Genomic DNA, 13,289 nt, shown 5'->3' with positions numbered 1-13,289 from the left:
ACTTCTGGCGTCACTTATTGCCACATTTTTTGAGGATAAACTCAGTCACCACGCCTAATTCCCAGAGAGTTTTAGACTTGTCACTAAAAAGAGCGTAGTTTATACTTAATATGCAGAAAGCAGTCACTTTTGCAATGCCTCATACAGTATGTTCCAGCCCATGCTGCTCTCATCTACTGTTGCTTTTATGAATCTCCCGGGGCCACGAGTGGGGACAAATAGCAAGAACTGTAAGAGCTTGTTCTAGTTAAAGTTGTGCTTCTTATTTTTGTTTGTTGTCCCTTTTGACTTCTCTGTGTTGAATCAATGCATCATGTTCTGAAACCTTAAAAGGTTGTTTTATGTGTTAGATGTGTTCAACTTAAATTGTGATTATTTTTTTGTGAGGGGGAGGGACTCTATCTGTCAAGATGAGCTGTAGTTGAGTCTTGTGCGCATCAGTTAAACATTCTGGGGTTTTTCAAACTGTTAGACATCAACCAGTGGATGTCCTCCAAATCTTGTGCGTTCTTTTGTAAACTGATCACTTAATAAGCTTTTGATCTCAGTGCTTTTTCATCTTTTTGGTGATCTGCCAATCATTAACCTCAATAACTGTCTTTACTGGTCTGCACAGGGTTCAGCTGTACTGTCGAGAGATTATGCAGGCAAGATTTGTCAGTCTGTTTTCTTGGTTTCTTCTAGGTAACCCATTATTTAACTGAACTCCTGTAATTGCTGTGAAATACCTGCTTCATCTGTTTGACGGTGGCTGGCGCTGCCTCATAACCCAGAGGAGGTCCAGCTGTCGTGGATGAAAGCGTGATATTCCTGGGAAAATCCTGGGAATCTTTCTTATATTAGCCTATTAGACATCCAGCAAAGTTGTACCACATCCCCATTTTCTTCCAGCATGTGCTGCCTGGACTTGACACAGATTATTGCTGACATTAAAGGAAACTTTGATCGTAATAAAACCAAATGTCATCCCTCTCCTGTAGCTTCATGTATCAGTCCTTATGGACTTTGAGCCCATGACATTTAAGCAACTTATCAGGATGCACATGTAAGAGAGCAGAAAAGCTCAGAAAGATAAGACCGGCTACTGACAGGCAGGAAGGAGCTGCTGCAATGTGGATTTGCAGGTGTGACGAGGTTGACAGGGTCAGAAGGACCAGACAGACTGAAAACAGGTTTCCTCTTATCTGCATTCATGCTGTGACATATTTGTCTAAATACTACAATGATTGTTGTGTTTTTTTCAATGATTTTTCAACACATGCTATCCATATGTCCTCGGAACAAAAGACTGAGAAGTTAGATTATGGGGTTTCGAGCAGTCCTGGGTCATTTATAGTGTAGTTGAGAGGAGAAAAAAGGGGAAGTGATTGGCAGGTTCTGTGTGGGGAGAGAAAAAAAAGTCCCTTCAGCTCCTATTATCAGGTGAAGAGCAGACTTTCTTTTGACTCCCGCTGCGGCCCCTTGTTATTTCAAAAATACTTTGAGAAGTCCATTTCAGTGCATCGAAATGGAAAACTGCATGACTGCAGGAGGTCAACCACTATACCAAGCACCAAACAGAAGACATCTTCCTTTCAAAAAATGCTTTTTGTTGTTGTTGTTGTTGTTGTTGCGACGTGTGATTTGACCCACTGCAATTCATGACAAACAATGAATACAATACAAAAGATGAAAAGAGGAAAACATTCCATGATAGGACAGGGAAAGTCCTGTCTGAAAATCGAAAGATCTTTTTTGTAATTTGTTGCACTGTTTGAGAAGTTCCTAACAGGATGTCTTTCTGTCTTTACAGACATCGACGAATGCTCTTTCGACCGTGCCTGTGACCACTTTTGTGTCAACTCTGCCGGAAGTTTTCAGTGCCTTTGTCATAAAGGCTATGTCCTCTACGGCCTGGCACACTGCGGAGGTGAGCCAGCACGTCTCTCGCCCCCCCACGCCTTGTCTGTTGATGTAAATCTCTTGTCCATCACTCTTCCTCTGCATCCCACGCCTCTTTGCTAACCCTCCATTAGTTGCTGTTATGTTTGGCAGGAAAAACACAACCACACTATAAATAGATTGTTAATGTTAATTTAAATTTCAACTGACAGGTTACACTAAGGACCGTATCTGAGTTTTAACTGATAGATTAAAGCATTCTTTAAAGTTCAGATAACTTGCACATGGTAAACATTAGGATGTTGGAATTGTCATTGAGAGTATGTTAGCCTGCTGACATTATTATTATAATTATTATTATTATAGTGACCACTGAGTGATTCTTTAAGAAGTTATTTTTATTCTGACATTAAAGACTTGGGAGTTGCCTTCTGAACAGCAACCTGTTTAATTCAAGAAGCTAACAAATCAACATCACTGTTTTCCCACTGTCGGGAGTATTGTTATTCTTGATCTTTTCACCAGCTGACTCATAAATCTGGAGGTCACAGCTTCCTTAAAAAACATCAACATGGAGGAGTTCCTGCATGGAGCTGCATTCTTGGACAAAAACTGTGACTAAATGCTCACTCTGATGGATTACCTATCTCAAGCCAGTTTTAAGTCTCTGCAAGTTGATTTTCAAGTGGACTGAAATGAGCTGAAACAGGTGGCTGCCTGGAAGGCAGGAAATCAATCTAAGAACTTACGCTACACTTGGCAGTAATGTAAAGTGTAGACGATTTGTGCCGTAGTTAATGGACTAAAACATGAAGAACCACAGCTATGGTCCTTCATGATGGAGTATAACCATGTCCATCAAACATTAGCAGGTACCTACTGTACTCTGGCATGGAACAAATAGCAGAAACAGACTTTGGTGTCAGGAGTAGGTGTGTGGGGGCGCGTCAGATCTGCCTGGCAGGCAGCAAGAGGCCCGCCAGAGCACATCAGGGTGTTGCGGCAGCCCTTTGATGGAGTGTGTATCACCAGTTAGAATCTGCTGCTGTCTCCAGCGCCTCAGGGCCTCACAGTAGTTGTGGGAGAGACAGAGAGAGACAGCACATGCACTCGAAATACATAGCTTTGCAGTGATTTGTTCAGTTTTTTTTTGTCTGCAGTTTGACAAGCCTACTGATCAGGAATGTTGCAACAGACTGTAGAATAAGAAATGTTGCTGAGACTAGAGAGTGGTAGATGCATAGGATCATGGGGGCCTGCACAAACACAACAGTGCAGTTAATTACACCCTCAAAAAGTTACCTGATTTTTCCTGTCAGTATCGCTACTGTCAAAATCTAATAAAGGTAGCAGTTCCTTTATAAAAAAAAAAAAAAAAAAAAAAAAAAAGGGGGTACTGAAACAAAAAGTCATGTAGTTTCATAGGATCCATTCCACAAGAGGCAGCTGAATTAGCTGTCAGTTCAGGGAATAAAAGCACCAGAATCGGATTTGTGAGGCTTTTACTCACATGATGGAGTGTGATCAGCAACACTGAGCTCCTGTGAGGAGAAGATGGTCAGGCGTAAATGACTCTCTATACCATTGTTGAGAGAACCGGTGATGAATGATTTCCCCTCGCTTTTCATTGGCGCTGTCGGAACTGTTAGATAACCCCAGAGATTTATGGTGCTCTCTGTTGTACTTTCCTCACTCCTGGCCATAACCAAGGTTACGTTATTCCCTGTGTGGTTTATCAACCGAAATATAGCTGTCAAACAAGCCAGAAAGCTGTGCTCAGTGTTTAACAATAGGCTCACCCTAAACAAACCCAATTAGGTCAGTGACCTGCTGTCAGCCATTGTGCCGAGGCCTGTCAACATTCCTCCCAAGTGAGAGTATATCCAGCCATTCTCCTCCTCAGCTAACAAAACAATCCACACATTTTTTGCTTATCTGGTAAGAAAATAGACTCAGAGCAGTTGCGACTAAATACTAAGTATTTTTGGGTTTACATCATTTGATCCAGCCGTTTTGAGCGTTGACCTCAAAAGCAATTCTGTCTTTTGGTACTGACAAATGTATGTGTACACAGACCTAAGAAAAAAACAGAAGTCAGACTTAACAGTGTTTGAGTTCATATCTTAACAGTTGAGGTTAGTTGGAATAACAAAATACAGAAAACTGTGTCCAGATTTGCCTAGGAGAAAAATTTTTTCTTTAAAACTCACATTACAATGTTGTTTGGACTGGGAGTTGCGGATGTTGATGATTAAGCACACAAAATTGATTGAAATTCAAAGATGGCGACATTTCCATTTCCTCGAAAATTCCTCTCCATGACACAAGGCAGTTGTTGAGTTTAAATGTCAAATTGTCTTTTTTTGTTGTGTCCTTTTTCTGTCTTTCTTGGCTCTGTCTGCTCTGTTCTGTAAGAGCATGCAAAGAAAAAGACCAAAGAGATCTGGACAAAGGTCAGAACCCCTCTATTTGGTTACGTTTTAAGTATGGGAGGAACAAAGCAGTACAAACATCAGTTGCTTGCAGATGAGCTCTGATTCCATCAGAAATTCATTAGAGTTCTTCATCCTTTAAATTGTATGCTTTGATGTGAACTATAGGCAGCGCATCTCCCACAGCATTTCCAAGCAGGTCTTTCTAGTCATTGTCAGAACACTGTTGATGAAGTCATCATCTTAATCTAGGCGTACAGAGGCTCACAGACTGTTTTTATTCAGGGTGAATAATTGAATGAGACAGGGAAGAGCATTTCATATCAGCAGGCTAGATCATCAATCACTGCCATTATCTCTGTCTCTTTCCTGGTGTCTCCGCCACTTGTCCGCAGCCTGACGCATCCTCAGCTTTGCTCGCTAAACTAATTTTCTGTCTGGCGTCTATGGCAGCCAGCCCGCATCTGGATCCCGGATGCTTTTAGTGGTTTGAGCTCAGCATGTGTTTGAAAAGGTGATTATAATTTATTGCTTACCACAAGTCTTCCTCACTTGTGGAGCAGAGAAGTTTTGACCATGAAATTGAATGTGGTGACATCAAAACGAGGAATCACTTCTGTTTACACGCAAACACATTAATCTTCCCAGGATGTGACTCTCTGACAGGATGAATTTAACTGACCTCACAGGAACTCCTCCTTCCTGTGCCTTAATGAGTCCAATTCTCTTTTATTTTATTCAACAAAATTAACTCCAGGTTGTTTTTGGTATGACCACAGTGTTTCTCTGTATCTCTGATGTCATCTTTGTCAATGAAAAGCCTTCGTCAGTTTAAGCAAATAATCATTTTGTTAATGTGCTCTAAATGTCTATATGTAAACGTATCTCTTTACAGACATTGATGAATGCAGTATCAATCGTGGTGGCTGTAAATATGGCTGCATCAACACTCTGGGGAGCTATGAGTGTACCTGCCCACCAGGGTACAAGTTGCACTGGAACAAGAAAGACTGTATTGGTATGTAGCAGCACTGCCCCCCTGTGGCTGATACACAGAGTCACACTCAAAGCACATCAGTCTCCTCTTACTGGTGTTGGGGTGCTTTCTCTGTCTCTCTCTGTCTCTGTCTCTCTCCGCTTTCCTTGTCAACCGTGTTTGATTCAAAGTGGGTTTTATTTTCTCTCAGAGCTCGTGAAATGTCCTCCTGGACTGGTCGCACCAAAAGCCACCCTGACCTGCAGCAAGACGGGCAAGAAAGAGAGCTGCTCTCTTACCTGTGCCTCTAAAGCTCACTATCTGGCAGGTATGTCCCTCCCAATAGGAGTGTAACCGTAAAATGTCACACAGTAGTCCCTTAAACTCAGAAAGATAAACGTTTTACAATGTTTTTCGTCTGTGTGTGACCTTTTGCAGAGTCTGACAACAGCTACTCAGTCAGTTGTGGTATCCCCATCCTCAGAGGAAAGTCCCCTGCCAGACTGAACTCCAGCAACAGTCAGAGCTGCATAGGTTGGCTGCCCTCCAGATTCTTAAAATCAAACACTTTTCAACAACACAGTCTGTCAGTCACAACAGCACAAAGAGTTTGCATTTGCGGTGATTGCTATGTGACGTTTCAGTGTGCTCCTACCCACTGTTGCTGTGTTTGTCTGTAGAGACTTTGGCCCCTCCAGTGAAGCAGACGGCTTCTTTCAAGATTAAAAACGCCAAATGTCACCTGCACCCAAAAGTGACTGGCAGAACGGAGGACAGGGGACGGACACTAGGACCAGGTCAGTCTTTAATATCCATGTGTTCTTCTGTATACACATTCTATTATTTATAGAAATTTAAAGGGAGAAATGATTTAGAGCTGAAACAATTAGTTGATTAATCAGTTAGGCGGTTGATAGAGAATTATACATCTTACACAGTGTTGCCTCACAGACTGTGTGATATCATGTGTCTACAGGAGGGGGGCAGCCCTGCAGCAACTGCCTTGTAACCTTTGTTAACCTCAAATGTGACTCCTCCAAGAAAGCTAAAGGGCGACGTGCTCGCAATCCTGCGAACAAGGAGGTAACACGCATTACGTTGGAGCTGGAAGCCGAGGTCAAACCTGGAGACACTACAGGTCAGTCAACTTGTTTAGAGCAAAACATTGCCCAGAAGTACTGCCTGTGTTGACCTTGTGATTGTTTTATTGTACAACAGATTTCATTGTCAGTCAAAGTCATAATTATTATTTTTATTAATTTATCTATAACCAGGCAGTTGCAATCTCAGCTGCCTGAGACAGCGCATGGAGAAGCAGGTTAAGACTTATATCAAAGCTCTGAAGAAGTCAATCAACCAGGAGCGCTTCCTGATCCGAGTTGCTGGTTTGGAGTACGAGGTGGCCCAAAAACTTCCCCAGGCTGCTCCCATTCAAGAGAACTGCGGCCCGGGCTGGGAGAGGGACAGTGGCCGATGTGGTAAGACCGGAGAGCGGGACCAGGAGTGTCAGATGAGCTGATCTACTGTGATAACCAAATACATTAGTTTTTAGAACTATAACAACTATGGCAGACTCCGAATTGAACCTTATATGAAGCCATATGCGATCACAATCTGCTATACAGGGTCTTGTGAGGTGCAGTGTGCACTCTGTGTCTTATGAAGTTCAGTCTAGCCAGTACAGCCTGTACAGTCTAATGCAATCCAGCACAACTGTTCTAACATAAGGTCTATTTTTAGGATGTTTGTTATGTTCAGCTTTTGTTGACACTGTCATAGAGGTATTCATTAAATTTATACAGCATGTTTTGGCAGTGAGGTCATAGTGGAGGTGTTGCACAGGACTGCATTACATTCAGAAGTGTGTCTAATACTCTACTCTGCCCCCATTATGTATGCACAGAAAATGCAGAGAACAAACATTAAAAACACTTCTTAGTATAATGTAGTCAAATACACCACCACCTTTAATTAGTGATAAATATTGTAATAATTATATAATTGAATTTACACATTTCGGATAACCTCACCAAAGACTGAAACTCCATGAAGATGTTTACTGGGTTAACTGATCAAAGTCGTGTGTCACCTCTGACCGGAGCCGTTGTGGATGTTCTCTCAGTCAGATGCTTGCCAGGGTCTTACTACCATGGTGAGCAGGAGCGTTGTGTCCTGTGTCCACCCGGCACTTTCCAGGAGAAGGAGGCACAGCTGGCCTGTGACCTCTGCCCTGGCAGTGATGGCCATGGGCCCGTCGGGGCACGAAACATCTCCTCCTGCGCAGGTAGTCTAGTTAAAAGTCCCAGAGACAATATTAAATATGTATGTGTATGTATGTATTTCTGGTCCAGTGAAGGGCTGCTGTCCTTTGTAAACCTGCTCTCTGTGTTCTTCAAATCAAATCTTCCAGGCCAGTGTCCAACAGGGTCCTTCTCCAGTGATGGGTTCAAGCCTTGTCAGCTGTGTCCTCAGGGCACCTACCAGCCAGACTTGGGACGGACCCTGTGCTTCCCCTGTGGGGGAGGACTGAGCACCAAGAGGGAAGGTGCCAGCTCCTTTCATGACTGTGAAGTCAAAGGTCAGCTTTTGCTCTTTTAGTACAGGCAGGAAAATATACTTGAATAATTTACAAAATCTTGCCCACTGACATGTTTGTTTTTTAATTTTACTCTGCAGTTCAGTGTTCTCCAGGTCATTACTACAACACGACAGTACACCGGTGTATCCGCTGCCCAGTGGGGACCTATCAGACTGAGTTTAGACAGAACTACTGTATTTCCTGCCCTGGGAATACTACCACTGATTTTGATGGTGCCACAAGTGTCTCACAGTGCAAGAGTGAGTATGAAAGTGACTGTTTCGTGTGGTGTCAGATTTCCCAAACACGAGCTGGAATCTTATTTGTTTTGTTTGTGTATGTCTAGACAGGCAATGTGGTGGAGAGATGGGCGAGTTCATGGGTTACATTGAGTCACCTAACTATCCCGGTAATTACCCTGCTAATGTGGAGTGTATCTGGAACATCAACCCACCCAGCAAGCGCAAGATCCTAATTGTGGTGCCGGAGATTTTCCTGCCCTCGGAGGATGAGTGTGGAGATGTGTTGGTTATGAGGAAGAACTGTGAGTGCCTCTCTTTCCGGTTGTTGTTTCATTGGAATTCACTGTTTATATATGTAATTGTACCATACAGGGAACTGTTCTGAAAAACTGTTGAAGTCATCATTGTCCTTTCTGTGCCCCTGAAAGGGTCAGCTACATCTATCACCACCTATGAGACATGTCAGACGTACGAGCGGCCTATCGCCTTCACAGCTCGCTCCAGGCGTCTCTGGATTAACTTCAAATCCAATGAGGCCAACAGTGCCAGAGGCTTTCAGATCCCCTACGTTACTTATGATGGTAAGTGACACGCTCATTTATCACACCAGCTGATTTTTACTATGAACTGTCATGTCTATAAATTCGATTTTGCAAACTGAGAAACTCTGTGACTCAGCTTGTTATCACCTTAAAGTGAGGCTATGCAACTTTTGAAAGATGAAATAAGACAATCTTCCTCTTACAAATGAAAAGTTGAAATCATAAGCAATAAATGCACATTTTCTCAATTCAACACTCTCAGGGTTTTTCCCCTACAGCCTTGTGTTGTGGGGTACAGCCGATAGCTTATGGTGGCTTCTTGTTTCTTGTTACTAATTGGAAGACGCATAAACTGATATCTCTGCAACAAACTAATATCAGTTTAGCTCTTCTCAAAACACTGAAAAAGCATCTTATCTTTCCTGAAATAGTGTCCCAGTTACTTTCATTGGAGTTCTCAGTGGAACTGCTTTCTACCTCAAAAAAATGACAAGGGGAGGGAGTTTTTCCTCCTCACTGTCACGAGGTTCTTGCTCATGGGGGAATGTTGGGTCTCTGTGCGCTACATAAATAAATTTGACTTGACAATTGTTGACAAAGTGTTCTGTGTTTCACTGAGACTAACAGGGACAATGTCTCTGCAAAGAGATGTTGCTGTTGAATAGGGTTGCTGTTTAAAATCTGATTATCACATCATCTGCCGATTTTTCTCAATTAATTGTGAAAATAGCAAAAAAGGCACATTAAAAATTTTTCATCCCAACTATGGTATTTTTTTTTAAAAGTCATTTTTAAATGCAACAAGCACCATAAACGAAAACTTTGCCCACCTCCATTATATTGAGACAGAGAGAGAGAAAATGAAAGAAAGAAAAAGAGATGGATCAGTGGTTGTAATTTTCAGATGAAAAGTGGCATAGATAAACTAGGAGTAAGTGAGAAAATGCAGGTCAAAGGGAGTTTCCAGTGTGTGGATTTGTTTCTTCTTGTGTTGTTTGGTTTTGGTCATGCCTGTGTATTATATTAGTTCACCAACTAAGCCTGTTTTGGATATGCATGGCATGTTTTTCAGCATGTCATGAGGTGACTGCTAATTGTGTCCTGTGTTATGTCTTGTGTGTGAATTGTGAATTCAGAGGACTATGAACAGCTCGTAGAGGACATTGTGCGAGATGGAAGACTCTACGCCTCAGAAAACCATCAAGAAATCCTCAAGGTTAGAAGTTTTACTTCCTCTTTGTGTTTATTCTGGTCTTTACTTATTGCTGTTATAGCAAAGATGACCTGGGAAAGGTGATTCAGTTTAGCAATAAGCTGCACATATGTTGGGCTAAACAAAGCTGTTGCTAACAAATTTATTAGTGCTCGTATGAGTCAGATGGTACATTAATATTGAAGATATTTGTTTATGTCATATGGTAGGTGTGTAATTTATTTTCCAGCATTGTGTAATAGCTTCAGTTGGAATTCAAACAGTTATTAATGACAAAAATATGTGTTGCAGTGTGGAGTTTACACCTGTTTGTTCTTCCCTACAGGATAAAAAACTGATTAAGACTCTTTTTGATGTGCTGGCTCACCCAAACAACTACTTTAAATACACCACTCGGGAGTCCAACGAGATGCTTCCCCGCTCTTTCATACGTCTCATAAGCAGCAAAGTCTCAGCTTTCCTGCGACCATACAAGTAAAAGCTCACACAGCTGCTGACACACTGGCTCACGACCCCCCGACATCCCCCTCTGCCTTACAGGCCACATCCCGCAACTCTCACAGGGCTTAAAAAACACAAAACATACTAACATGTTTACCCTCTCTTATTTTCCATAGGCTTCCATAGACAATAAATGCAATGCAGACCTGAGAAATATTGAACATTATTTGTGTTTTAGTTTTTTTTTTTTGTCAGTCTCCATTAAGCACAGGTCTGCTGTCCCGAGCTCAAACATTTAGTGGGGATGTAGAGTATGTCAGTGGGTTTGGTTTCTATTGTGTTATGCAATGAAACCGCAAAAAAAAAAAAGAAAAAACAAAAAAAACAATAGAAACGCCTATTTCAGACAGGAGTGATGTTTTGTGTGTGCGGTTTGAGCTTGATAGAGCTTGTTATTGTATTTGCTTAAATGAGCGGTCTGAGTTCCAGCTCCAACTCCTACCATTAAGTATGACTGTAAGTGTTGTGTAAGTGTTGTGTAACTCTGGTTCCATCTTCAGTGTCTGTGTGCTGTCCTCGAGGAGGAGCAGTTGTTAAATTCATGACGTAGCTGCGTTCCAGGTCATTTAAAGCCTTACTATATTTGAGCTCTTAGAGCAATTTCCAAGAGTTTTACTGTTAAAACAGTTAATCTATGTTTTGTTCCGTCTGTCTGGACTGTACAGGCGTTTTCCAACCATGAGATAATTTCTGTTGCTTTTTTCCAAGCCAACTTAACGCAAATACAAAAAAGGTGGTTTATCATTCCAGGAACATAGTGAACATTTGGGAGATGAATAACAAACTAATAATTACGAGAGCCACAGAAATGGGATAATGTGATGTCTAGTGGAACATGTCTCGGTGAGAGAAAGAGAGAGAGAGAAATGTCTTTGAGGGACATTATGTTTGCTGCTTCTTTTAAAAAGGTCACTTTAATTCTTCAATCTCATATTGTCTTTCTGATGTACTCTACACACTAATAGTCTATAGATTTAAAACAAAATAAAGCACCGAATCTGAAATACTTTTAGTTCTTACACACAGTAAATTGATAATGTCACATTGCCTGTCTGTGGACTACCAGTTTTGTCGTGTTTTTATTTCAATCTTGTAAATAATGAAAATAAATTAGACGAGGGTTGAATTCTTTAATCCTAATTTTCTTACGCAGGACCCCCAAAATCACTTTCTGCCCTTAATGTTCCACCTGTCTCAAATCCAAAGACACCCAGTAACCCCTCCAAACACCCAACTCACATTTGGTTCTGTCCCAATGAAGACAGCTCTTCCAAAGACTGCCCAAAAAGGGCGGGTCAAGTTGTTTTGTGCACTAGAATTAGAGCCCATCATCCTAACTTTGTAGTACAACGTGCAATGAATGAAAATAACACACCTCCATTTTAGTTACGCCCTTTTATGACCCATGAAAAGGTGATGAAATGTGTTTTGGGCTGCAGTCATGTTGAGACTCATTGTATTAAATATTTATCAGTCACTATGGGCAGAAGATATTTAGGTTTCACCACGTCACTCTCTTAACTAGAGAAATACAAAAAAAATAAAGCGATTAAAATGTGACAAAAACTGGTATTTGTTAAAAAGAGAGGGAAAAAAAAAGGAAAAAGTATATTGTGATTTCAAAACAGCAACCAAAACAGGGTAAAATAATTTATGTTTAGTGAAAATGTGATTTGCTTCATCTTAGGATCTGCCAAATAGTTTTGGAACATTTTGGAAAAACACACTTGTTTACTTTTTTGCCAAGACTTAGATGAGACGATTGATAATCACGCTCATCTGTACGGTAAATATGAAACTACAGCCAGCAGCTGGTTAGCTTAGCTTTGCATAAAGAATGAAAACAGCGAGAACATGTTAGCCTGGCTCTGTCCATTGGTAACAAAATCTGTCTACCACACCTTTAAAGCTCGCTGATTGACACTCCTGTCTCATTTGTTTAAAATGGTGTAAAATCGGGGGGGGGGGGAGATGCGTGACTATTTCTTGACTAGGTGCAGTGATCTTACTGTAACAACACAAGTCTTGGCAAGAAGGTGAATAAGCAAATTTCCCCATAATGTTGGGGCTATTCCTTTAAAGTCATTATCACCACCACTGCTGTCAGATCAATAGCAATGAGTACAGGATCAGTGGGCAAGTGACAATGATAATCCCCAACCCCTTAACCCATATTTTCAACCCTCTAAAGAATTTAAATCCAGTCAGTGCTTGCTCTCTGATGTCTAATGAATATTTTGGGAAGGATTTTTTTCCTCACTCATGTAAATAAAAAACAAATCAGTGGATAAGTGGACAACTCATTATTTACCAGTCAGTATCCAAGTGAGCTTGAGGGTTTAGGATGACACAAAGGGAATTGGACCACAGAGTCGAACTTGAGGGCAATGCTGGGCCAAACCATGAAGAACTCTGTTTCAAATTCCTCCTAGACATTTCACTTACTTGCTAACTTCAGTCACAGATTTACATTTACATTAACATCTCTATGTAGACGCCATTATTTAGCATCTCAGTGTGCTCACACGGCCCACATGCCCTCATTCCCCAAAACTCCCCCTCCTACCAAAATCAACTTCTTTCCTGCAACCTGATAAGTTTTTTTTTTTTAATGTTGCCTTTTAACGAGAGTTTGCTATGATGTATCATAGAGTTGATAATGATATTTGCACTTGAATTGTTATTGCTCATGTAAAAAAATGTCTGGATTTTGTATTGTCTTTTTAAATGAATGGAATTGGTGTTCTTATTTTCTTGTAGCTTGTTTGTTCATGAAATGCTCACTCACCGTTTAGTCTATAGAGATGATACACATACAGTAACATTATCAACTGTTTAAAAAAAAAAAAAGAAAACTATGTACAGAGGTGAATGAAACAAGTTTGTACTTGTTACTGCCCAAAACGCTTATTGAAATAAACATA

At 41.1% G+C, this 13,289-nt stretch overlaps 1 protein-coding gene across 1 annotated transcript in view; it reads left to right on the top strand.

Moving 5' to 3' along the window:
* scube3 (signal peptide, CUB domain, EGF-like 3) overlaps positions 1-13,289 on the top strand; it is a 68,528-nt gene extending 55,239 nt beyond the window's left edge. The window contains exons 10-23 of the mRNA XM_041052836.1: positions 1,793-1,909; positions 5,209-5,331; positions 5,501-5,617; positions 5,728-5,823; positions 5,970-6,086; positions 6,266-6,427; positions 6,564-6,767; positions 7,412-7,573; positions 7,700-7,867; positions 7,966-8,127; positions 8,214-8,411; positions 8,538-8,690; positions 9,788-9,867; positions 10,190-13,289. Of these exons, the coding sequence (XP_040908770.1) occupies positions 1,793-1,909; positions 5,209-5,331; positions 5,501-5,617; positions 5,728-5,823; positions 5,970-6,086; positions 6,266-6,427; positions 6,564-6,767; positions 7,412-7,573; positions 7,700-7,867; positions 7,966-8,127; positions 8,214-8,411; positions 8,538-8,690; positions 9,788-9,867; positions 10,190-10,342 (2,012 nt within the window). The 3' untranslated portion in view covers positions 10,343-13,289. The remainder of the gene's footprint in view (positions 1-1,792; positions 1,910-5,208; positions 5,332-5,500; positions 5,618-5,727; positions 5,824-5,969; positions 6,087-6,265; positions 6,428-6,563; positions 6,768-7,411; positions 7,574-7,699; positions 7,868-7,965; positions 8,128-8,213; positions 8,412-8,537; positions 8,691-9,787; positions 9,868-10,189) is intronic.

The sequence above is a fragment of the Toxotes jaculatrix genome, chromosome 2 (genome assembly GCF_017976425.1).
Source record: "Toxotes jaculatrix isolate fToxJac2 chromosome 2, fToxJac2.pri, whole genome shotgun sequence".
NCBI classification, from domain to species: Eukaryota; Metazoa; Chordata; class Actinopteri; family Toxotidae; genus Toxotes; species Toxotes jaculatrix.
The sequence above is the reverse complement of the archived record's forward strand: the minus strand, read 5'-3'. Positions and strand labels throughout refer to the sequence as shown.